Below are 26,190 nucleotides of genomic sequence, written 5' to 3'. Positions count from 1 at the left end.
GGGGTACAGTTCTCTGCGATTCCCCCTTTTTGTTTTATTAAAAGTTCTTTAAGCGTGCGATTTGTGCGTTCTATAATTCCTTGTCCTTGTGGATTATAGGGCAAGCCTGTAATATGAATCACCTGCATTTTTTGACAAAAAAGAGCAAAGCTTTTGGAAGTATAGGCTGGGCCATTATCAGTCTTAATCTTAGCGGGTTTGCCCCACGCTGCCCAAGCTTCAAGGCAGTGGGTAATAACATTTTGAACCTTTTCTCCAAAAAGAGGCGTGGCATGTACCACTCCAGAACAGGTATCCACTGAAACATGTACATATTGGAGCGTTCCAAAGGAGGAAACATGGGTAACATCCATTTGCCATAATTCATTTGGAAGAATGCCTCTGGGGTTAACCCCAGTCTTTTGGGTAGGCAAAAATTGGGCGCAAGCAGAACAACTCTTCACAATATTCCTAGCCAAAGCTCTGGTAATGTTAAATTTTTTTCTTAAGACTGTAGATGACACATGATATAGCTTATGAAACTCTTGAGCCTGTGTCGTAGAGTCTAGCGCTGTTAGAGCGCGTGTGGCCAGATCAACTTGTTCATTAGCTTTAGCCATGGGGCCGGGTAACAAAGAATGAGCCCGAATATGGGTAATATAAAAGGGATGTTGACGATGTAATATTTGACATCTTATTCCTGTCAACAAGGAAGCTACAGTGCTAGATGTTTTAACAAAAGAAATAACTTCTAAGTGCTTAACAGCATTCACCACATATAAGGAATCAGAAATTAAATTAAAAGGCTCTTGAAAGCATCTAAAAACTTCTAAAACTACTTGACATTCAACCACTTGAGGAGCATCAGGTCGACATTCAATGATCACTGGTCGTTTTCCTTGGACCATATAAGCTCCTTTTCCCGTTTTAGACCCGTCTGTATAAATGGTCAAAGCATTAAACAGTGGCTGATCTACAGTAATTCTTGGGAATACAACAGGTTGTTGAGTCACAAACTTCAAAAGTTCACTCTTTGGCAAATGATTATCAATAATACCAGAAAATATACATATAAGTATGGACCACTCGGAAGTAGTTGCTGCTAGCACTTCTACTTGATCTTTCGTATATGGGACTACAAGCCTTTCGGGCGTTCTTGCAAAAGAGGAAACACATTGCTTAATACCCAATAAGGCGACCTCGGCAACCATAGATGGGTAATGTGACAAAGTTCTCATTCCCATAGATTTGGTGTGAATCCACAATAAAGGTCCACTTTGCCAAAGAACACCAGTTGGAAACCCCAAGGTAGGAAGAATACACATCCAAACAGGTTGAGAATCATCACAGCGTTCTAATTGTGCATTTGTAATAGCTTGTTCTACCTTTTGAAGTGCCTGATGGGCTTCTGGGGTCAATTGGCGTGGGGAATTAAGATCAGGATTTCCCTCTAATACACTAAACAAAGGTTTTAGATCCAAGCGGGTTAAACTTAAATATGGCCGAATCCAATTCACATCTCCAAGTAACCTTTGAAAATCATTTAATGTTTTTAAGCAATTAGTCCTAATCTCAATTTTTTGAGGTACTACCTTATTCCTATGTACAGTAGCTCCTAAAAAATTTACAACATCTCCCTTCTGTATTTTTTCGGGAGCAAGAAATAATCCCCTATTCCCTAAATATTTGATCAAAACGCCTAAGGCCTGTTCAAGCAACTCCATACAAGGGGCTGACAATAAAACATCATCCATATAGTGAATAATCCTAACTTTAGGAAATTCATTTCTTACTGGTTGCAAGGCCATGTCAACATAAAGTTGGCACATAGTAGGACTATTGGCCATACCTTGAGGGAGCACAACCCAATGATATCTCTTATCGGGCTGTTCATGATTAACAGAGGGCAGAGTAAAGGCAAATCTTTCTTTATCTCGACTATTCAAAGGAATAGAAAAGAAACAATCTTTAATATCTACTGCTATAACAGGCCAGTTTCGCGGAAGAGCTGTCAATACTGGCAAACCGCGCTGTATAGGCCCCATAATTTGCATTTGCTGATTTATAGCTCGCAGATCATGAAGCAAACGCCATTTCCCTAATTTTTTCTTAATAACAAAAATCGGAGTATTCCAGGGTGACTGGGAGGGTTCTAAATGCCCTAATTGTAGCTGCTCACCCACTAGTTTGGATGCCGCCTCCAGCTTTTCCTTTGACAAAGGCCACTGAGGTACCCACACAGGTGTTGTGGTCCTCCATGTAATAGGAATCATAAACTCAGTGACCCTTGAGAAAAACCCAAGCCTCGGCGGTTTAAATTTCCGCGGGCTTCTATAGGGGCGGTCATGCCTTGTAACTTACGTCCTATTCCTCTATTAGGTATAAATCCCGATTTAAGCATAATATTTTGTGCGACTTCAGAATAATCATTAGTAAGTCTAAGTTTCATTTGACTTTGTACATCCCTTCCCCATAAATTAAATGGCAATCCCTCAACCACAAAGGGTTGAAATCTTCCCTTCTGATCTTTAGAGATCCAAGTTAATTCCTTGGAGCTAACTTTGGGTGTCTGTGCATATCCTAGACCTTGCAAGGTTTGAGAAGACTCTTGTAGGGGCCAAGAGCCTGGCCAATCTCTAGTAGTTATAATGCTCCGATCTGCTCCGGTATCTACCAAACCTGAAAATGTTTTCCCTTCTACGGTTAGACTCATCATAGGACGATCATCAAGGGATAATGACAAAAAGGCTAAATCAATTCCAGTGGATCCAAAACCCTTGGATCCTCGTTCTGCAGAACATGCGGGATAATTTTCATGAAAAGAGGGCAAAATTAACAATTGAGCTATCCGATCACCAGGGGCTATAGTAATGATCCCTCTGGGGGATTGACACATTATCTTAATAACTCCGATATAATCAGGATCAATCACTCCGGGGAGGACAATAAGTCCTTTCAAAATAGAGGAGGATCGTCCTAACACCAACCCAACCGTCCCTCTAGGTAGTGGTCCTTTCATGTCTGTATCTATGGGCTGTATGCCCATGGTTATTGTTAATACCATTCTGGAGGTGGCACGGAGGTCCAACCCTGCGGAGCCTGACGTGGCTCGCCTTGGGGTCGGAGTGGCTGAAGGTTCACACTCTCGTGGGCCCCAAAAATCTTCGGGCCCTGGGACCGGGGGCCCGTTATCCCGTTTTTTGAATTGGCTGTATGGATATTTCTTGGATTAGCTACCTGTGCAGCGGGCTGAATGGGCTGCCCATTTATATCTTTAACAGATCTACATTCATTAGCCCAATGTTTTCCTTTTTTGCATCTAGGACAAGTTCCTGGAACTCTTTGAGCTTGTAGCATTTTAGGTTTCGCACCTGCATTTTTGCACTGTTTCTTAATGTGCCCAGGCTTTCCACATTGGAAACAAACCCCTGACTTGGCAGGGTTCTGTACACTGTGGGCGGCAGCCAGCACAGCCGCAGCAAGCCCTGTATTAGACAAGGGCCCTCCGATCTCTCTACATGCTTTCATCCAGGTTTCAATGCCTTTCCCTTTATAAGGTGTTATCGCTCTGCGACACTCTTTTGTGCATTGTTCATAAACTAATTGTTTTACTAATGGCATAGCCTCATCTACATTACCAAAAATCCGTCCGGCAGCCTCCATCATTCTAGCTACAAAATCGGAAAATGGTTCTGTGCCGCCCTGTATAATCTTGGTTAAATTCCCTGAAACTTCTCCTTTGTTGGGGAGGGCTCGCCAGGCCCGCATGTTAATTTCGTTTATTTGGCTGTAAACTTGCACAGGGAACATGGTCTGATTATTTATCCATTGTCCCTGTCCCAACAGCATGTCAACATTCCAGGCCGGCTGCCCATTGGCAGCATTCTCCCGCGCCTGACTATGTGCTAGGTCAGACACGATTGATTTCCAATCTAGGTATTGCCCCATCGTTAAGCAAGCGCGGGCAATATCCTGCCAGTCTGTAGGTGTTAACGCATTTCGCGTGAGGCGCTGCAACAACATGATAGTGTAATTGGCGGACACGCCATCTCTTTTAGCCGCTTCTGCAAGATCCCTAATGAGCTTATGATCTATCATCTCACAATATCGTTGGCGTGTCATAGGAGGGGGAGCATTAGCTGCCGCAACTGAGGTGGAGGCCTGAGCAGGGGCGGAAGCTCTAGCCTCCGCAGGATTAAAATATGGTGGGCTAGCGAGCGGCGGCATGTACCAATGCTCATACCGCTCTTGTTCATATGTCGCGGCCGCTCCTTCTAAATCTTTTTCTTCTCTAGGATTTAACTCATCTTGAAACAAATATAATTCCTTAAACTCATCTAGGATTGGATATAATCCTGGCACCGTTTCTTGCTTTTCCTTTTGTTTTCTTTTTTCTCTTTTCATAATTTCAGGCCTATCTACCGTAGTCCCTGTTTGTTCATTTTCTGATGCGCTATCTTGACACATGCTAAGAGCCTTGCGTCCTCGTTGAATAATTTCTTCACATTTTCCTTCCTTTAGGCAAGAAAGTATCATGCTCCACAAGGGGAGAGCGCCTCGAGAAAGTTCTCCCCTTGTGTTACACTCCTCTAGGTCTTTTCCGAGTTTTTCCCATGACGGAACAGTCAAGCTGCCTGATACCCCAAACCACGGCGCGGCACTTTCGATATCTTGTAGCAGCCTACTTATGGTTTTATGAGAGAGCTTTAGCCCTCGGTCCCTTAAAAGGGCTTGAATAGGCTCATGAAAATCAGTTGTAGGCTCCGTGGACGAACTATTCCCCATTTTGCGCCCTTATCTACGAGCGACTTATTAAATTGGAAAAATGCTTGACTTATCTATCGGCCAGGGAAGACACACTCGATCGGGCTGGTGGCACCGTAGCCACAAGCAAACGAAAAATATGAGAAACACTAAAAGGACAAAAGCGAAAGTAAAAACTTCAGGCTCCAAACCCCCGAAAAACATACCTGACTGGACTACTCACCGACGGTTCACTCCGTGTGTCGAGTTCTGAATCGGTCCTCCATGCAGGGCGCGAAGTTCCCGGGTTTCGGCACCAAATGCGGCGAGCCGCCTCCGACCAACAGAATGACGAATCGCCACACGCAAGATTCTTCTCGTATCACACTTTATTGGAGCACAGCTTGGTTAAAGAAAAGATGGAAGGAAGACACCGCAATCCTATAGCAGTCTGCTTATATAGGGATTAAGAACATGTGTCGCTCTGTGATTGGCTTTCGCCGATGGTGCGACTTGTGAGCCAGCATCGGATAGGTCGCTACTTTAAAACCTCATTAGTATACTTAGCGCAAGCGCAGTGGCCACAGAAAGGATGATTCAGCTTACTTCAGCTTCCTGCTGCGTGGCAGTTAGCTGACCGCGCCCTACACCACTGAGATCTACAGTCCCCTAAGTATTAAGCTGTATTAAATACCTTAATGTATACAAATGTTCATTTTTCCACAGAATTCAACAACTTTTTCAATAAAGCTGAAAAATCAGAATCACAAGGCAAATTCAGTTGTCAAAAATTATAAGAGCGGGCTTCCCTGGTGGCGCAGTGGTTGAAAGTCCACCTGCCGATTCAGGGGACACGGGTTCGTGTCCCGGTCCGGGAAGATTCCACATGCCGCGGAGCGGCTGGGTCCGTGAGCCATGGCCGCTGAGCCTGCGCGTCCGGAGCCTGTGCTCCGCAACGGGAGAGGCCACAGCAGTGAGAGGCCCGCGTACCGCAAAAAAAATAAAAATAATAACAAGAGCAATTTTATAGTGCTTTCTACATGTCAGGCCCTGTTCTAAGCACTTTACATTTAATCACTCATTTAATCCTCAGTATAGCCTTAATGGGTGGGTACTATGATCTTCATTTTAGAAACGAGAAAACTGAAGTTCAGAGAGGTGCACTCACTTCCCCAGCATCACACAGCTGTTAGGGGATTTAAAAAAAAATAGTTGATCTTTAATTAGGCAACATATGAGGGTTATCTGAAATGTGAATGTGTGTACCCCAATAATTCTCATCTGCAACCTAAGTGTCTTATTCACATTGAAAAGTGATCAAATGAAGCAATAATGCTAAGTAAGCCTGCTGGAATCTTCCTACGGAATGTCTGTCTCAAACAGAAGAAGCTTGGACCCTTTAAAATGTCTACGAATGCAAAACAAGAAACAAAGTTCTTTTATGTGATAAATTGCAACCATATCAGATTTGTTGCTTATTTTGTTATTTAACCAACACTGACATCGGTTTGCTAAGTGCCAGGCATTGTCCGTGGACAGCAGTTCTTAAACTTTTTGGTCCTGAGACCAAAAATCACTTTACACTCTTTTTTTTTTTTTTTTTTTTACTTTTTTTTTTACTTTACACTCTTAAAAATCACTGAGAATGGGCTTCCCTGGTGACGCAGTGATTGAGAGTCCGCCTGCCGATGCAGGGGACACGGGTTCATGCCCCGGTCCGGGAAGATCCCACATGCCGCGGAGCGGCTGGGCCCGTGAGCCATGGCCACTGAGCCTGCGCGTCCGGAGCCTGTGCTCCGCAATGGGAGAGGCCACAACAGTGAGAGGCCCGCGTACCGCAAAAAAAAAAAAAAAAGAAAGAAAAGAAAAGAAAAAACAAAATCACTGGGAACATTTAAGAACTTTAGTTTATGTGGGTTACATCTATTCATATTTATAGAATTAGAAATTATGACAGAAAATTAACAAAATATTCATTCATTCACTTAAGAATAACAGTAGTTAACCTATTGCATGTCAACATATGTCTCTGTTTACTCTCAGGTGCTTCTGCCTCAAGTGATTTTTGAAAAGTAAGTTTAGGGACTTCCCCGGTGGTCCAGTGGTAAAGAATCCGCCTTCCAATGCAGGGGACGCGGGTTGCATCCCTAGTCGGGGAACTACGATCCCACATGCCACGGGGCAACTCAGTCCGCGCACCGCAACTACTGAGCTCGCATGCCTCAATGAGAGAGCCTGTGTGCTGCAAACTACAGAGCCCACGTGCTCTGGAGCCCGTGCGCTGCAACAAAAGATCATGTGCCTCAACGAAGATCCCGCTTGCAGCAACTAAGACCCGAAACAGCTAAAAAAAAACAAGTGAGTTTATACTGTATAGCACAGATAACTGTATTCAATATGCTATGAGAAACCATAATGGAAAAGAATATTTTACAAAAAGAATATATATATATGTATAACTGACTTTGCTGTATAGCAGTAATTAACACAACATCGTAAATCCACTATACTTCAATAAATATATACATATAAATAAAATTTTTAAAAAGAAAGAAAAAGTGAGTTTACCTCTCTGAGCCTGTTTCCTCAGGAGGACCTCTGCCTTTTTTATCTCAAAACGATGGCTATGTCAATAAAAAAAAATGTTGCCTGCCATATCAGTAAATAAACGATGCTGCAGCTATCAAGCCCTTACATTACTGCTGCCCTACTGATGAGCCCTGAGGGAACTCAAGACAGAAACAGGATGCCACCCATCAAGCAGTCGACTGCTGCCGATACCCCAAGCCCCAACCCCCGACGGTGCACCCAGAGGAGACTCAGGATAAGAAAGCACAGGATACTGGCCCCAGATAGCTGAGGTGCAAATCAAAGGAATGATTTCAATGAGCCCAGACTCTTGCATCTTCCCATACATAGAAAAGTGTGGGAGTTCCCTGGTGGCCTAATGGTTAGGATTCTGGGCTTTTACTGCCGTGGGCCAGGTTCAATCCCTGTTGGGGATCTGAGATCCTGCAAGCCAGCGTGGCTGGGCAAAACAAAAAGAAAAACAAGGCGCTAGATTCCTGAACTTGAGGTATCCGGTTTTCTTTCTTTTTTTTAAGATTTTTTTTTCATGTGGACCATTTTTAAAGTCTTTATTGAATTTGTTACAATATTGCTTCAGCTGTATGTTTTGGTTTTTTGGCCACAAGGCATGTGGGGTCTTAGCTCCCTGACCAGGGATCGAACCCGCACCCCCGCATTGGAAGGCGAAGTTGTTACCGAGTCCAAGCTCGCTCTGCTCCCGCACGACAGGCCAATAACTCGGAGACGAGGTGTTGAGGCAAAGAATAACGACTTTATTCAGAAAGCTGGCAGACTGAGAAGATGGCAGACTAGTGTCTCAAAATAACCATCTTATTGGGGTCTGAATGCCAGTTTCTTTTATAGAACAGAGACGGGGAGGAGGTGAGGAAGTAAAGTAAAAAGGCCATTCATTTGGCTAGGCTCGGCCAGCCTGGGGAGGGGATGTATTAATTTCTTTCCTGCAGCGATTCACAGGTGGGCAGGGTCAGGTTGTCTCCCTGTGAGCTGAACAAAGGCACTTTAGTCTAACATTCAGGCAGAGGGGCAGGGTTCCCTGAGGCAGGCCATTATGTATGATTATAATAACAAAAGCAACTGAAAGCAAAGGTCAAAGTCAAAGAAACAGATCCAACTTGGAGTCAAAATTGACTCTTCCCCGTTACAAAGTCTTAATCACTGGACTGCCAGGGAAGTCCCTGGTTTTCTTTAACTAACAGTAATGTTTTGACGTTCTGACTACCTGGTCTTCGTTGCAAAAACTCCTATATATCCTGGCTCCCCCCACCCCCCTGCCTCTTCAGAGCAGTATCTTAGAGCAATCTAAGTTGCTGTGTCTCTGGCTTAAGTCCCCAGTTTTTTCTGCCAAATAAAACATAATTCTCAACTTTCAGTTTGCGTAATTTTTTCCCAGGCAACAGCTACTTACCCCTTCCTGATCATTCCCTTAGGACTCAAATCTAAGATAAAAATCTGGCTTAGGCCTTCATTTGGGACCAAGTCACTGGCCAGCAACCGAACTGGCTACTAGAATCAGGGATTCTCCCTGGATGCAGTCAGTTCTAGCCATTCCGAGATGCACAGAAGCAAAGAAGCTTTTGACTGCAAGTCACACACACACACACACACACACAACTGCAAATTACAAAAGATAAAGGACCTGACAAAAGTGACTTAAGTGGGTTTTTGTTTTGGCTTTTTTTTTTTAACAAAACAATCCAGAAATCAGACATTTCCCAGTTGGAGGAGCTGGGTCTTTCAGTGAGCAGGCCTTGGCACTCTTGGCCAAGAAATGGCTGCAGCAGCTCCAAGCATCACACTTGCAGGTAATCCCAGACAAAGCAGGTAGAGAAGAAAAGAAGAGGTAGCTCTTCTGGAGTGTTTTATCGAGGGAAGACAGCTTTCCCAGAGGCCTCCAGGCAAATTTCCCCCTGTGTCCCCTTGGCCTGTGGCCTTCCCTTGAGCAACGATTGACAAAAGGGAATGGGGGTGGGTGGCACTGGTTGGCTGTTGCCCCCAAAATCAGAATTCTAGTCCCAAAGTTGATGGCTGCTGGACAGGCCACAGGTGGAGTCTGCCCAATAGTCCCACAGGGTCTCCCTCCAACAAACTGGATCAGAGGTCAGGTGGCAGACCCCAGGTTACACACCAAGCAGATAACAGAGGCAGGTTTGAAGCCAGATCTGCAACCAGTTATACCTGGTCCTGCAGGGGCAGCTCTGGGTGTAGAAAGACCCCTTCTGGGTCAAACTGGAGGCCAGGAGAAAGGTCCAGGCAGGAGACAAGCTCTGAGCTGAAGCCAAGAAGAAGAGACAGACAGGGCAGAGTCTGGGGAAGGAGGACAGGGCTGGGGACTCATGGGCTTTGGGGGAAGGGGTACAGAGCTGAGGGGTCTGGCCTAGTGACTGGAATATACCAGGGGGCTGTCCCCAAGATGCGGCAGCGGGGGAGGCACGGCTTAGTGGGGGAAGATGCTAAGCTCAATTTGTGAGGAAGTGGAAAAATCTTTCCCGTCAGAGAAACCGCCAGGACACTGGGGGCTTGGATTTCTGGGCCCTTGAAAATGAATGGGCTGAACGCGGGGATTCCTGGTTAAGACCCTAGAGTCCCTGAGTTGCATCATTGGAGATGACACCTAATGGCTTGTTCTTTGGCATTTTATTTCAAAATTGCAGCTAGGAAAAAAACTCAACAGCAGCACCGGTTGATCCGGCCTGAAAATGGAGATGCAGAGTCTGAGTCAAGGTGTATCCTTGACCCCACAACACGGAGCAGCGGGGAGTCCAGGTCCCCAAGGCCTGAGTGGCGGGGCTAGGGGCCAAGACGCCTGGGTCGGGCCCTTATGGCTTTGGGAGTGTAACGTGGGGGCACCGGAAACCCAGGCGTCCCGGGCCGCCGCCTTCTATTTCATATTGCACTTCAGGTGAATCACTGGTATGAAGGCGAAGATCCAACAGGGACTGGATGCTACAGGTCGGTGGGTCCGTGGAGTGGTCCGGCACAGCCCGCAGCATCACACAGGTAGCATCCACTCGTGGGCTTTTGCTCCATACTGCGAGATAACACAGGCGGAGGTGAGGGGAAGCCACACTACAACTCCCAGCAGGCCCTGCGGCGTCCCAGGCTGCGTGCTGGCGAAGTTGCGCCCCAGGACCTCATGGGAAGTGTATTCCACTTCCCAGAAGCCCACCAACTATCACGGGGAGGGGGAGTCGTGGCAAGTATGGCGCAGAGGCTCACGGGAGATGTAATTCTGCAAAGAGGAGTTCTTGTAAGACCCTGAAGGCTCTGGGAAAAAGTCGTTTTCAGCTGAGTCAAGAGGTGTAGTTCTAGGTCCGGGTGCACAGGAGTTTACAGACGCTCACACGAGTGCCAGGAAAGGCAAGATACCTCGGTCCAGACGAATGAAGATACCTCCAGAGGCTTATGAGAGGAAACATTCCTAGGCCACAGAGGGGGCCACGGTCCAGAGGCTTGTAGGAGCAAGATTTCTCAGGCCAGAGGAATAGCCCAGGGCTCCTGGGGATCCTTGGGGATCGGACCTCAGTGGCCAGAAGGCTGGCTTAAGGTCCCATAAGCTCATGGGATGGGGATTTCTCAAGCCAGGGCTCCAGAGGCGCACAGAAAAGGATCATTTAGCCCCAAGAAGTGTGCTAGGACGCAGAGGCTCAAGGAAAGCAAACTCAATCCCGGGCCCAGAGGCTGATGGGAGGAGCCATTATCAGCCTGTGGGACTATGGGGGAGGGGGAGGGGAGCCTCAGTCCAGAGGCTCGCGGGATGTGAATTTCTGTGCGAAACGGAACAAGCATCCAGCCCATTTCCCAGCAAGTGCACCTCACCTGGATCGCCTTCAGCTCCTTGTGGAAGCGGAGGATAAGCTCAGGCCCATTTTCCATGGTGGGAATGTGGAGGTGCTGGGGAAGAAAGGGCCGTGAGGAGGCGCCCCTCCCCCTTATTCTCTCTCATGGCCAAGGGCAGCCCTTCCTCACCTTGCCTTGGTACAGGATTCGGTGCACAGGGCAGACCTGGCAAGCGGTCCCTGAACCGAAGACTTCTCGAACCCGGCCGTCCTCCAGCGCCTGCAGGAACTCCTTCATGGTGATCTTCCGCTCTGCCACCCGGAACTCACCCTGTGAGGCAAGACACGGATACGTCTGAGCCCGGTGGTGGGCTGCCCTGCTGCAGAGCCCTGTCGCTCCCTCTGTAAGGACAGCGCCTGGAGGCGGAGGAGGGAAGACGTGCCATTGTGCCCCAGCCCACCCCGACCACCCCTCCCATACTCTGGCCCCCCAACCTAGCAGTACCCCAGCACTCCGGCCATCCAAAGACACCGTGCCCTCACCCAGGTCCGAGCCAGGTCCAGCAGACTCTGTCGAACTACTCCAGGCAGGATGACACCGTCCAGTGGGGGGGTCACCAGTTCCAGCGCTGGGTCAGGTGTACGAGATGGGGGCTTACCTGACACCCTCAGGCACACCCTCCCATCCTCTTAGGGGCCACCCCACGCGCCCCTAACCCCTGAGACCTGCAATCCACTAAGCATTCTGCTCCCACCCACTTCTCCCAGGGCTTGGCTTGGGTCATGGGTGGGCTCACCCCCATCCTCGTGGGTCCAGAAGATGAAGATGTTCATGGTGCCCACCTCAGTGAGCTGGTGGTCAGGCCCGTACAGCCACAGGACCTGTTCACACCCCTTCTTTAGGGCCTCCTGCTGCACAAACACGGTGGGCCCGTAATTCCTGGTGGACAGCAACACGGTGGACCAGGGTAAGGCACTCCCATCCTCCCCCAGCGTGGCCCGACATGGGGACACGACCAGGGCTGACCCTGCTCCTCCCCCACTCACAGCCCTTTCATGGCTCCCCAGTGGCCCCAGGACAGAATCCCTGGCCAGTAGCCTGGGGTCAAGTCTCTCAATCACCCCTCCTCCTTCTCTCCTCTCTCCAGATCACAAATGCACCACTGTTTCCTCTGCGGATCCCCCTCCTCACCCAGTTCCTCAACTGACCAAATGCTCCAATGTCCCTCAAAACCACCTGTGATGTCACCTCCTCTGTGAGGCGTTACTGAACCTCCAGGATGGGTTTCAGGCCTTCTCTGGGCTCTCCCAGGAAATTGGGCCACCTCTACGTTTTCCCAGATCGCCCTGTTTTAACACTCACTGTCTCTCACCCAGAGCGGACCTCACCCCTTCCCTGCTCACAAACCTCCCATGGCTCCCCACTGCCTCTGGGACAAGATCCCAGCCCTTCAGTCCAGTGTTCAGGGCTGGGCCTGCTCCGGGACCACCTGTTAAGCCTTTTGCAAAAACCAGACTCATTTTTCCTTCCCTGACTCTGCCCCTCCTCCCTGCCCCTACACATGTGTTCTGAGGATTAGAAATTGTTTACCATTTTTGTATCCAGGAAACCATCTCCTCTCTACCCATCAGACCTCCTCTGTGAAGACTTTTACAATGTCCCGGTCACCTCCACCAGTGCACATGCTGCCCCAGATACTGGGGCTCCCACCAACCTGGGAGCCCCTGGAGGGCAGGGCCCGGATCTGATTCATCTGTGTCCCCCAGCTTCACCCAGCATAGGGCCTGGCCCTCAGGAGACCTCACAAGATGTATTTTGAAAGGACCCAAATGAACTCTCAGCTGGGGCCACACTTGCTGTCCCAACACACCCTTACCCCGCCCTCTGCCTTATCCCCGTCCTAACCCTCCTCGCCCTGCTGAGCCAAGGACCCTGGAAAGACAGATGTACACAGAAAGTCCACACACAGGGTGATGGGCGCTGGAGCCCCAGGGAACTATGGGAGCTGGCGGAGCTTGGGTTTTCAGGGGAGGCTACCTGGAGGAGAGACCAGTGAGCTAAGTGTAAACTTCATTTCTGGAGGCTTCCCTGAGGGCCAGTCCGAGTTTCTCCACTTACCTCCACCCAACCCCTTCCAGTCTCTGGGCCGATTTGTCCACAGCACTTAGCACACACCCTGGTACCCGCCCCTCCATCCCCGCACCACGGTGCCAATGACAGTACATCCCAACATGCAAGCACAGCTGTCCCCAACCACGTGAAACAGGACGAGAAGACCAGTGGACATCCAAAGACACACCTTGTGTCTCTGACACCCAGTGCACCAGACCCGCGGCGGGGGGCGAGGGACTACTTACCCCCCCAGCTTGTAGTCACCGACCCCACCCACCCAGGCCCGGATGAATGATGGGTCGGCCAGGAGAGAGACAGGGCTCAAGGCATCTCCAGGGAAGTACGCGCCCACCGGGCAGAGAATGACGAACAGGAGGGCTCGCGTGGGGTTGCCGACACCTAGCGAGGGCTGAGATGGGTAGAAGCGGGCATCAGGGATCCAGGAGTCCAGGCCCCCGGCCGCTCCCCTGACCCATGTCTGGGTCCCCACCCCTCCCCCAAGTGTGGCTCCCCACCCCACCCCCAGCCCTGGGAGCCAGCCCACCTCGTTCCCAATTAACACAGGCCGCACGTAGAGGCTGGTGCCGGAGCTGTCGGGAACCCAGTCCTTGTCAACTTCCACCAGCCGGCGGATGCACTGGAGCAACTCGACCTTGTCAAAACTCTGGGCGGGATGAAGATGAGTCATGGGGCCCTCGCGACCCTGGACCCAGCCCGCCGCTCACCCTGCCACCCGCTCACCGGCAGGCAGAGGCGCAGGGCAGAGCGCAGCATCCGGTCCATGTTGAGCCAAGGTCGGAAGAGGCGCACGCACTGGTCCCTGCCTTTGAACGCCTTCATGCCTTCAAAGAGCTGCAGGGACAGGCAGGCGGGCGATCAGGGCTCGGGGACCAGCTCAGCCAGCCAGGGACAGAGGCCGATACACAGGGATACAGACACAGAAAAAAAGGCAGAGAGCGGCGGAAGAGACTAACCTACTAGCACAGAGAGGGGGAGAAAAAGAGAGAGAAAAGAACCAGAAAGACCAAGAGAGGAGAGAGCAAAGGTCAGAGGCCAGAGAAAGCAGAACAGAGAGACCCAGAGCAGGGAGAATGCTTTGCTTAAACCCTTCCTGTGTTATTAGGACGATTTCTTTTTTTTTTTTTTTAGGACTATTTCTCAGGAATGAGGACGGTGGAAGTTACTTTCTTTTTTAAATTAATTAATTAATTATTATTATTTTTTTGGCCACACCACAGGGCTTGTGGGAATCTTAGTTCCCCCACCAGGGATTGAACCCGGGCCTTCAACAGTGATACCACGGAGTCTTTTTTTTTTTTTTTTTTTTTTAATATTTATTTATTTGGCTGCAGTGGGTCTTAGTTGTGGTACACAGGATATTTGTTGCAGCGTGCGGGATCTTTAGTTGCGGCATGCGGGATCTAGTTCCCTGACCAGGGATCGGACCCGTGCCCCCTGCATTGGGAGCGGGGAGTCTTGACCACTGGACCACCTGGGAAATCCCAGAAGTTACATTTTTAAAGAGCCTTTGTGGGGATTCAACATCACTAATTATTAGAGAAATGCAAATCAAAACTACAACGAGGTACCACCTCACACGGGTCAGAATGGCCATCATTAAAAAGTCTACAAATAACCAGTGCCAGAGAGGGCCTGGAGAAAAGGGAACCCTCCTACACTGTTGGTGGGAATGTAAATTGGTTCAGCCACTATGGAAAACAGTATGGAAGTTCCTCAAAAAACTAAAAATAGAGTTACCATATCATCCAGCTATCCAGACAAAACTCTAATTCGAAAAGATACATGCACCCCTATGTCCATAGCAGCACTGTTTACAATAGCCAAGACATGGAAGCAACCTAAATGTCCATCAACAAATGAATGGATAGAGAAGAGGTGGTGTATATATATATATATATATATATATATATATATATATATATATATATATATTATATATATATATATATATATATATATATATATAATATATATATATATATATATAATGGAATATTACTCAGCCATAAAGAAGAATGAAATAATGCCATTTGCAGCAACATGGATAGACCTAGATATTACCATACTAAGTTAAGTAAGCCAGAAAGAGAAAGACAAATACCATATGGTATCATTTACACGTGGAATCTAAAATATGACACAAATGAACTTATCTACAAAACAGAAACAGACTCACAGACATAGAGAACAGACTTGTGATTGCCAGGGGGAGGCGGAGCGGGGGAGGGATGGATTGGGAGTTTGAGATTAGCAGATGCAAATATTATGTATAAGAATGGATAGGGCTTCCCTGGTGGCGCAGTGGTTGAGAGTCCGCCTGCCAATGCAGGGGACACGGGTTCGTGCCCCGGTCCGGGAAGATCCCACATGCCGCGGAGCGGCTGGGCCCGTGAGCCATGGCCGCTGAGCCTGCGTGTCCGGAGCCTGTGCTCCGCAACGGGAGAGGCCACAGCAGTGAGAGGCCTGCGTACCGCGAAAAAAAAAAAAAAGAATGGATAAACAACAAGGTCCTACTGTATAGCACAGGGAACCATATTCAATATCCTGTAGTAAACCATAATGGAAAAAATATGGAAAAAAATATATATACATATATACATTAATATATAACCGAATCACTTTGCTGTACACAAGAAACTAACACAGCATTGTAAATCAGCTATACTTCAATAAAATTTAAAAAAATACCATGTCCAGGAATTCCCTGGCGGTCCAGTGGTTAGGACTCCACACTCTCACTGCCGATGCCCTGGGTTCAATCCCTGGTTGGGGAACTAAAATCCTACAAGCCACGTGGTGCGGCCAAACACCAACAACAGCCAGGGTTTGCTTCCAAATCATACAGAAAGGGTAAAGCGTTAAAGAAGTCCAGATGAAAGAAGATTGTGACCAACCAGTGCTAACTGATGAAGCAGGGGTTTGGGGGGATGGCGGAATTATTATTATACCTTTATGTTTTGAAATTTCTCATAATAAAAACTTTTTAAAAAGTTGGTCCCCATCCCCGCGCTATTGTTCTCAGGAGAAAGTCCAAAACCTCCCCTTGGCCTTCCAGGCCCCACAAGGTCTGGCCTCTCTCATCCCCAGCTTCCTATACTCAGCAACTACCACTGCCTGCTGGGCCTCTGTTGCTGCCACCATGATGCAGCCTCACTCCCAGATAGGTCAGGGCACCCTGATTCCTCCCCCATGGTTTCATTTTGCTTCTTTCATGTCTGTTTCACTAGAGACCCGAAGTGCTATGGACAGGGACCAGACCTGAAGTGTCGCTAGAGAACCACCCCCCCTAACCTCACTATGCCCAGCGCTTGGCTCACAGTAGGTTTCTGTTGACAGAATGAATAGACGAATGAATGAAGAATGTAAAATAAACGAGAATAGTCAGAATATTTTGGAAAAAATTTTAAAATAAGGGCAAGAGGTAGGAGGGGGAAGTAGCCTTATCAGATATTAAAACAGCTTCTACACCTACAACACTTAAAACAAAGTGACACTGACATATGAATTGACAGATTGAACAATGGAAGAGACTGGAAAGTGTATTATAGTGTAACTGAATCACTTTGCTGTACACCTGAAACCAACACAACATTGTAAACCAACTATATTTCAATAAAAATTTTAAAAATATGATTAATTCAGTTAAATGGTGCTGAACAACCAAATAGTCATCTCTGGAAAAAACAAAAATTAAGTTGGATCCCTATCTCATACTTCACATCAGGAAAAATTCCAGGTGGATTAAAGGTTTAAATGAAAAGAATTTTTTTAAACCATGAAACCAACAGAAGAAAACAAAAGATGACCGTTTCATATTTTGAATTGGGGATGGTGTTCTAAATAAGACAAATCACAGAAACCAAAAAGAAAAGATTGACCTAGGGGTAAGACAGGAATAAAGACACAAACCTACTGGAGAACGGACTTGAGGATATGGGGAGGGGGAAGGGTGAGCTGTGACAGGGCGAGAGAGAGGCATGGACATATATACACTAACAAACGTAAGGTAGATAGCTAGTGGGAAGCAGCCGCATGGCACAGGGATATCGGCTCGGTTCTTTGTGACCGCCTGGAGGGGTGGGATAGGGAGGGTGGGAGGGAGGGAGACGCAAGAGGGAAGAGATATGGGGACATATGTATATGTATAACTGATTCACTTTGTTATAAAGCAGAAACTAACACACCATTGTAAAGCAATTATACCCCAATAAAGATGTTAAAAAAAAAAGATTGATACATTTCACTGCATAAAAATAAAACAAACTGGGCAGAGGCTTTCAACACATATCACAAATGGTTTAGCTAATATACAAAGTACTCCTACAAATAAACAAATATTGAAACCCACCCTGATAGAAAAATCAGCCAAGAAAATGGACAGTTCACAGAAAGGAACTAAAAGTGGCTCTTATGCTTGTGAAAAGATGGTCAACTTCATAATTAGGGGAAAAATGCAAGTTAAAATTACTTTGAGGTGGGCTTCCCTGGTGGTGCAGTGGTTGAGAATCTGCCTGCTAATGCAGGGGACACGGGTTCGAGCCCTGGTCTGGGAGGATCCCACATGCCGCGGAGCAACTGGGCCCGTGAGCCACAACTACTGAGACTGCGCATCTGGAGCCTGTGCCCCGCAACAAGAGAGGCCGCGATAGTGAGAGGCCCGCGCACTGCGATGAAGAGTGGCCCCCGCTTGCCACAACTAGAGAAAGCCCTCGCACAGAAACGAAGACCCAACACAGCCAAAAATAAATTAATTAATGAATAAACTCCTACCCCCAACATCTTCTTTAAAAAAAAAAAATTACTTTGAGGTAACTTTAAAACCACTTAGGAGATTGGAAGAGATCTAAAAGTTTGACAAGGGTCACCCGGGGTATGGGGAAAACAGGGCCCGCTGGTTAAGTGTGGAAATCAATACAACTTCTGTGGAGGTGGCCACGATTCAACATCTGTCACAATTACAAGCACACATACCCTTTGAGCCAACAGTTGCAGAAATTGAGAGATACACTTGCTCTTAAGGAAGGGAGGTGTTTCCTGGTTTATTGTAATGCTGTTTATAATAGCACAAGACTGGGAACAACCTAAGTGTCCAACGATAGAGGACGGCCTAAACAAGGCGTTGTTAGGATGGAATATTACACAGCAGCAAAAAGAAGGAAAAAGCCCTTCAAGGGTTGTTCAAGAATCTCCAGGCTACGTTAACAGAAGGAAGCAGGATGCCAAAGAGTGAGTGTACCATATGCTGACTTTTATGGGGGAAGAATGGAGTGAAACAATTATACACATCCGTGTTGCCATCCAGAAAGCAGAACTCTGGAAGGACCTGGGGACTGGAACTGGGTGGAGGGGCTGCTTCAGGGAGGGCAGTGAGGTGGCTGGGGCCTGGGGAGGTATATTTGTTCCCTCTTTTTTGAACTGTGTAAATATATGACCCCTTTTTCAAAAGAGGTGTTTTTAATTGAAAAACATTCCAAATAAAATTAAAAGTTTTAAAATACGGGGAGGAATTCCCTGGCGGTCCAGTGGTTAGGACTTGGCGCTTTCATTGCTGGGGCCCTGGGTTCGATCCCTGGTTGGGGAACTAAGATCCTGCAAGCCGCATGTCCAAATAAATAAATAAATAGATAGATAAGTAGATAAATAAATAAAAATACGGGGAGATAAGGACAGAAAGCAGAGTAATGGTTGGCAGGTGCTGGGGTCAGGGGCTTGGGGAATGAGTCCTTAATCGGTGTGGGGTTTCTGTTTTGGTTGATGAAAAAGTTCTGGAATTAGAGAGTGGAAATGCTCTCTGCCCCACATGGGGAATGCACTCAATGCCACTGAACTGTAGACTTTAAAATGGTTAAAATGGTACATTTTATGTTATCTGTATTATTATGTATGTGCAGTATTACCACGATAATAAAAAATAACAACACAAGTGGCTGGGTGTTATTCCACACTGCCCCCAGAGTCAGGATGACACAAGGATGTAATTTCCCGTGCCCTCAGCTGGCCTCAGGTCCCCAGGCGTCCTGTGTGAGGACATCACAAAGAACATTATGCTTTGGATGCCAGGGCCTTAGCTCAACCCCTTCATCTGCACTCACTCAACTAAAGAAAAAGTACTGGGTCCCCAGCCGGAGAACATCCTGGCGTGTTGGGCTGAAAAGGGAGGTAAACAAATGCTGGTCTCCAAAAGCCACCTTCCTGAGGGGATCTGTGGACATGTCCTAACTGTCCGTCCTTCGCACCTAACTGCTTCCCAAGCTGGGTCTCCTCTGCGCAGAAATGATCGGTTCTAGTCAAATGTCCCGAGTAGGTGGGAAGAAGAAAACTGTCAAAATTATGAAAAGAAAAGAAAAAAAGGAAAACATCCCTAATGTCACAGAACCAAATGCCCTAAGGGACAAAAACTGCAAACCAGCTACTAGAACTGCAATGTGTTCATTCAAATTTTGTCACAATTAAAGCTTCCACAGAAAGACTTTGCTTTCAGCCATAGCATGAAGTCTGGAACCAAATGCATCTGGGTCTCTCCTCACGGGTCCCTCACCAAGTCCTGCAAAGTCATCCTCCTCCTGTGTCCCCGTATGGGGACAGTCCCGTGGTCTACATGGTCACCTGACTAAACCTCAGGGCACTGTCCTCGGCCCTCCCTGCTCATCTCTCGCCCAACCGGCCAAATCCCTCGTGTCCCTGAATCTCTTTGCCTCTTGGCCATCCCCCCAGCTCTGGACCGAGCGCATCCTCCACATGGCCTGAGAGGGGTCTTTCTCTACCTGCTCTATGCCTGTTCGGAGCCCTCCAGGGCTCCCAATACCCTTGACAAGATCCCAGCTCCTCTGTGGTCCTGATGACATCTTCAGGCACCCCTACCAGGCTCCAGCCTCATGCTTCCCCCCAAACATGCTGGGCTCTTCTTTGTACTATGTCTGTACTGATGTCTCTTCTCCCTCTAAGAGCCTAAGCTCCCCTCTTTGCAGGAAAGACCCCACTTCCTGTCAAATTAGAGGTAGGGTGGGCATTCCTCCCCTGGTCTCTCACAATGCCTCAGCTGCCTCCATCTGAGCACAGATCCCACTGGGTGGGGTTTTCAAGCGAAGAAGCTGGGTCTGCTCATCTCGGGGAACCCTGCACCACCCAACACGGGGCCTGGAACGTGACAAGCCTCAGAAAACGGATGAGGAGTGCACGGAAATGAGAAACACACAAAAAGCAAACCCAGGGAGGTAAACCCAGCAAGAGACACAGCAAGAGGGAAGAGATGCGGAGAGAGATGGGGATGGAGGGCAGCCACCCTGCCACCTGCAGGGAATAGTGGAGAGCAGAGCAGGCCGGGTGCACTGTGAGGTTCTGGAAGGGCTGGATTCGGGGCTGGCCCCAGCCCTTCTCCCTGTTCCATTCCACCATCAGCATGTGGTCGGTGAATGTCTTCCCGAACAGCAGGGGCTTGCTGGGGTCAGGCTTCTTATGAGGCTCCCGTGTCCTCTCCAGCTGCAGGTCTGCAGCCTGAGAAAAGACAGGTGTCCTGGAATCTAACCACAACCTCCAATCGAAAAAACTAAAAACTTAGCCCCACAAATCCCTGGGGCTAAGACCCAGTGAGAAGAGGGAACTGTAGCCCCAGAGGCTTCTGGGACATGTGGTTTCTTCTCTTTCCCATGGCCTGATGGCGGGCAATTAGGCTACCCCATTGCCACCCACCTTCACCTTTGGACCTTGGACCTTTTGGAGATGCCCAAATCCAGCCCCCAGCCCTTGCCTCCCTCAGACCCAGTGGTCCAGGCTCCCAGCCCCTCTTCCTTGAGATCCAAAAGTATAGTCCCCTCCTGTCACCTTGAAGCTGGATGAGTCATATCTTCTGAGACCACACAGAAGCCAAGGGACAGGGAGAAATTTTCGGGTCCAAATCTGGGGGTGGGGACAGAAGTAAGAAAGGTGGTGAGGCCAGCAGACAGAGAGAGCAGAGACCCCTGGCACCATCTTTACCACCTCCTACACGTGGCAGGTCCCTCTGGCTGGCTCTGTCCCAGGCCTAGTACATTCTAGACAGGGCACGTGGCCCTGGCCAAGTCCCTTCCCCTGTCCTGATCAGCATGTAGCAGGAGGAAATCCCAAAGGAGGCCAAGTCCCCTCCCTGCCCTCACGAGGGCCATCCAATAAAGAGCTGAATCAGCTCCCATCCCTTCCTCCATGCTGGGGCAAAGTCAAACACAGGCGCCTCCTACCCCAGGGAACTTTGGCCCAGCCCTGAGACCAGATCAGACAGAGGACGACACAGGAAGGTGTGCAGGTAAGTGAAGGCCTCCCCGGGGGGGACCCAAATCCTGAAAAGAGTTAGAAAAGTGATGGGCCTATAGGTCATGCTTCCCCAGGACCCAGGAGCAGGGCCCACAGGTCCCTCCCCCTTCAGACCCAGGATTCCAGGCCCCCAGCCTGATCCTCCCTTAGATCCAGGATTCCAGAACCCCAGCCCCTCCTCCCTCAGACCCAGGAGTCCAGATCCCCGGCCCCTCTTCCCTCAGACCCAGGATCCAAGCCCCCGGCCCCTCCCCGCTCAGACCCAGGATCCAGACCCCCAGCCTCTCCTCCCTCAGACCCAGGAGTCCAGACCCCTGGCACGTCCTCTCTCAGACCCAGGATCCAGGCCCCCTGCCCCTCCTCCCTCAGACCCAGGATCCAGACCCCCGGCCCCTCCTCCCTCAGACCCAGGATCCAGGCCCCCTGCCCCTCCTCCCTCAGACCCAGGATCCAGACCCCCCGGCCCCTCCTCCCTCAGACCCAGGATCCAGGCCCCCAGCCCCTCCCCACTCAGACCCAGGATCCAGACCCCCAGCCTCTCTTCCCTCAGACCCAGAGTCCAGGCCCCCAGCTCCTCCTCCCTCAGACCCAGGATCCAGGCCCCTCCTCCCTCAGATTCAGGATCCAGGCCCCCAGCCCCTCCCCACTCAGACCCAGGATCCAGACCCCCAGCCTCTCCTCCCTCAGACCCAGAGTCCAGGCCCCTAGCCCCTCCTTCCTCAGACCCAGGATCCAGGCCCCCAGCCCCTCCCCACTCAGACCCAGGATCGAGACCCCCAGCCTCTCCTCCCTCAGACCCAGAGTCCAGGCCCCCAGCCCCTCCTTCCTCAGACCCAGGATCCAGGCCCCCGGCCCCTCCTCCCTCAGACCCAGGATCCAGACCCCTGGCACCTCCTCCCTCAGACCCAGGATCCAGGCCCCCAGTCCCTCCCCACTCAGACCCAGGAGTCCAGGCCCCCGGTCCCTCCTCCCTCAGACCCAGGATCCAGGCCCCCAGCCCCTCCCCGCTCAGACCCAGGATCCAGGCCCCCAGCCTCATCCTCCTTCAGACCCAGGAGCCCAAGTCTTTCTCTTTCAGGGTAATAGATCAACTGGGCTCAGCTTACCTGAAGCCCCAATCCCACACCCTGGACACCAGCAGTTCCAATTCCCTTCAGTCCCAGGGCTGAGGGGCAGCCACATGGACCTGAGGACCACCCCGGTCATCAAGAGACACTGCTCAGATGAACACTTCCCTTGTGGTCCTGCCCGAGGCCAGCATGGGAGAGCAGGTCTGGCTGTGTCCAGCAGGATGGCTTCTCCCCAGTGGTCTCTGACCTCACGATACCCCTTTCCCCAGCCTGGTGGGAAGGCAGCTGTGTCATGAGGTTTGGGAGAGACAGAACAGCCTAGCCTGCTTCTGCCCTGTGAGCTGGGGGAACTGAGAACGGATGTGAATGGCAGAAGTCACTGGTCAGTAGGTGAGTCATGAGGAGAGGGGGGCTGCGGAGTTGTAATGTCCTAAAGTCTAGGCCATGAAGTCTGAAGAGTGGTCCTGAATGGTATGGGTCCCAAGAGCTTCTGGGATAATCAGAGTGTGGGTGTGGGTCCTGGGCATGGCCTCTAGGTGGCGCTGTGTAGCCTGTCCAAGCCACTGGCCTGCTTCTGTCCAAGAGGGGACAGGACACCCATGGAATGGAGAAAATTGGGATACGCAGGGCGGAGGCAGCCAGCATGTGGGCAGGAAAGCAGCTCTCAGACTCAGAGGGAGGCCGAATGGGAAAAAATAGGGAAGCGTAAGAATGAGAAAGAGAGACATGGAAATAGAAAACTTTAAAGAACAGAAATCAAGGCCAAGAGATGCCAAAATAGATATGATCATAAAGAGAGATCGAAACTGAGACAAGAGACAAGAGGGAGAGAAATTCAGACAAGGCAAAGCCCGGAGAAATCAAGAAAAAATAATGAAGGCAGGATAAACAGAAGCCATGAGAGAGGGAACAGGAGAAAGGACAGGAACAGACCAAGACCCAACTTAGGCGATAGCACAAAGTGAAAGGGAGACCTAGGGAAATGAGGAAACACTGGGAGAGACAGAGCAATGCCAACAGCTGGAGAGAAACTGTCTCAGTGATACTTGGAGACAGAGAGATCCAGGAGAGACAGAGAGATCCAGGAGAGACAGAGAGGAGAGGCAGAAAAACACACCCACAGGGCAGAGAGAAGGTGCCAGGCACTGTTTCCAGATTATAAATCTGTACTGGCCATAGAGACCCTGTCACACTGGGAGAATCTCCCTTCATCCTCCCAGGACATTTTTCTGGGGGCAGGGGTCTCACTTCAGCTCGGGGAAGGTGCTTCACCGTCTGATACCCCAAACCATGGGGGCGGGCTGGGGGTGGGGAATTGGGCCCAAAGGAGATCTCAGATGATAGATGAGCCTTTGGGACAAAGAGTGTAAAAGGATTGGGGCTGAATCAGGAAATGAGAAATGGTTTGGAGTATGGTGGGGTATGCACAGGGCAGGGCTCTGTAATATGATGGAACCTCCATTGACCCAGTCACAGCCCAGGGCTGACCTACCAACACAGCCCAGGGGTGTCATCATCAAAGCCTAGATTGTCCCAATCACAGCCCAGGCCTGTCTCAGTCATTGAGACTCAGAAGGTAAACATCTGTCCTGCTATCCATCAGGCTGGGATAAAAGTCCCAGATAAAGTCAGGTGCAAAGTTAACAGGAACCACTTCTCCCAACGTTATGCTACAGCTGTCAAGGGTTGTAAAGATCTCCTTCTTTGAGTTGTTATTGTTTCCTTCCTCACTGAGAAGCCCTGTTCTCTAGAATCACAGACTCTCGGAAGCTCTGCCTGTTGACATCCTATCAGTAAGAATGGAGGGGTTCCACTCTCGCCTGGAAGATCTCTGTCACTGACAATGAGATGCTGCCTCGATTTCCAACCCAGGTGCAGAGTTTCAGATAAGGGGTTTCGGGGACACAACATTCTACTTCTATCTTTAGTTCCAAGAAAATAGGGCCTTGGGTCCAATTCCCAGTCCAGACCTAAGACTGAACTCTGCGTTCATCCTACTCCCACTCCAGAAGTCCTGGGCGTCTTATCCCGGCGCTCCCAAAGGCTGACTATTCCCTCCTAATCCCTCCCGCCACCCCAGCCCCATGCTTCTCCCATTACCGTCTCCTCCTCCATGTATCCTTCCTTATATGTCCCATCTGGGTCCCCTTCCCACCGATTACCTCTCTCCCTTCACCCCCCTTAAAGCCTAGTTCTCCTTCCAAGGGGCCCCCTCCTCCTCGGCCCAGCAGCGGAACCCGAGTGCGGGAGGAGCGGCGCCGCGCCGGACTGGCCACCGGAGAGGGGTCCGCCCGGAAGTGCGCCGCACCGCAGGGCTCCCTAGCCCCCGGCACTGGGCCGCGAACCCACCTGCCTCAACGCCGCTGCAGCCATGGTGTGTGAGGCAGGTATCTGTGCCCGCCCAGGGCGCGGCCCGGGATAAAGACGTTCCTGCCCCGCCCCGCTCACGCCTCCTCCCGTGGGATGGCTGCCAGCCTACCACCAAAGGCCGGCCTGGCCTTCCCAGTTACTGGGCGCCCGCGGGGAGCTGGGTCCTGCTGCACAGCGCATGCGCTGGAACCCGCGAGGCGAAGGGAGTACGTGGAAATAAACCCTCCTCCCAGCCCCCACGCTAGAGCGTGCATTCAAAGGTTTTCAAAAATGCATTTCAGTAGGTACAGTACTGTTGTGGAGCGCTGAAGAGGATAAGCAACCCGAGGGGGAAAGGCAGGGAGCAGAAACCTTCACATACCACGATTCTTGGTGAAAAGAAAAAGCACACTATAAATGTCGGTGGGCGCAGATATTATGTAAAAATGCACCGTTAAACGGAAAGGACTCTGAAGAGGGTGGCAGGTAGGGATGAAGGGGGAGCTTCACTCTGTCCAGATACTTCCCTGTTTGAATATAGGTTTTCTTTCCAACGAGAAGATATATGTGTATTCTTTGTAACTTCTTAAGGTATAAACATACACTCGGTTCACCATGCCTCCTTCCAGCTCCCTTCATCAGTGACACCCGAAAAATTTCAATCCCCCAGTTCATCAATGAGCTTCAATGAGCAGCCCGTAGAGCAGGATTTCCTGGTTACTCCCCTTCAAGAGTGTCGCCCCAACTTCATGACCCCCAGGGGCAGAGTTAGACGACTACAGCCCCTCAGGATCCCTCTAATCGCTAGCAATTCAAACCTGCACCAGTGTCCCCTACATCGTGCTCCGCGGTCACTGTGCCCCCCAAACCTTCCGTGGTCAGAGTTCCCCCAACTCCTGCATCCAGGTTACTGTGACACCAAAATATTGTTCCTCCTCTATCCTCGAACTCCGTTCCCTAGGTCACTGAGTCTGCGTAATTCTACCCTGGGACATTTTGCTCCCAAATTCTGTTCCCCAGTCCTAAAAGCCACAGGCCCAGCCAGTCAAATTCTGACCCCACCCCCGCAGGGTGTCTCCCTGTTTTCCTTCCCTCCTCCCCAGTCCTCCCCCACCTCCTCGGCTGGAAGCAGTCAGGACGCGGCGCCGAGACAGCGCCCGCCTCCGCCGCGGCCAATCAGCGATTGCCTCACGCGCCCCCCACCCCCAAACCGCCCACCGCCGCGGCCAATCCGCAGCAGCGATGCAGCTCCACCTCCACACCT

General features: G+C 49.9%; 1 protein-coding gene and 1 long non-coding RNA gene across 2 annotated transcripts; one reads left to right on the top strand and one right to left on the bottom strand.

Annotated features, from left to right (window-relative positions):
• Positions 1 to 9,928: 9,928 nt before the first annotated feature.
• BCAT2 (branched chain amino acid transaminase 2) lies at positions 9,929 to 25,557 on the bottom strand. Its single transcript, XM_059999248.1, has 11 exons — positions 24,927 to 25,557; positions 21,043 to 21,117; positions 20,512 to 20,715; positions 13,942 to 14,052; positions 13,745 to 13,864; positions 13,446 to 13,609; positions 11,885 to 12,027; positions 11,631 to 11,716; positions 11,278 to 11,418; positions 11,128 to 11,202; positions 9,929 to 10,339 (listed from the first exon to the last, which is right to left on the bottom strand). Exons 1-11 carry the CDS (start codon positions 24,948 to 24,950, stop codon positions 10,301 to 10,303), a joined length of 1,182 nt encoding a protein of 393 aa, XP_059855231.1. The 5' UTR covers positions 24,951 to 25,557; the 3' UTR covers positions 9,929 to 10,300.
• LOC132416011 (uncharacterized) lies at positions 21,456 to 24,437 on the top strand. Its single transcript, XR_009517445.1, has 3 exons — positions 21,456 to 21,499; positions 22,586 to 22,967; positions 24,329 to 24,437. It is a non-coding gene; the product is annotated as an uncharacterized lncRNA (long non-coding RNA).
• Positions 25,558 to 26,190: the final 633 nt, after the last annotated feature.

The sequence above is a fragment of the Delphinus delphis genome, chromosome 20 (genome assembly GCF_949987515.2).
Source record: "Delphinus delphis chromosome 20, mDelDel1.2, whole genome shotgun sequence".
NCBI classification, from domain to species: Eukaryota; Metazoa; Chordata; class Mammalia; order Artiodactyla; family Delphinidae; genus Delphinus; species Delphinus delphis.
Note: the sequence above shows the minus strand (reverse complement) of the source record. Positions and strands in the feature narration are given on the sequence as shown.

Excerpts from the sequence above, each read along its gene's own strand:
- BCAT2 (XM_059999248.1), bottom strand. The coding sequence starts at position 24,950 with ATGGCTGCAGCGGCGTTGAGGCAG. Across the intron at positions 21,118-24,926 it reads CTGCAGCGGCGTTGAGGCAG|ATTTGGACCCGAAAATTTCT; the intron begins GTGGGTTCGCGG and ends CCCCACCCCCAG. Across the intron at positions 12,028-13,445 it reads GGTGACTACAAGCTGGGGGG|GAATTACGGGCCCACCGTGT; the intron begins GTAAGTAGTCCC and ends GCTGTCCACCAG.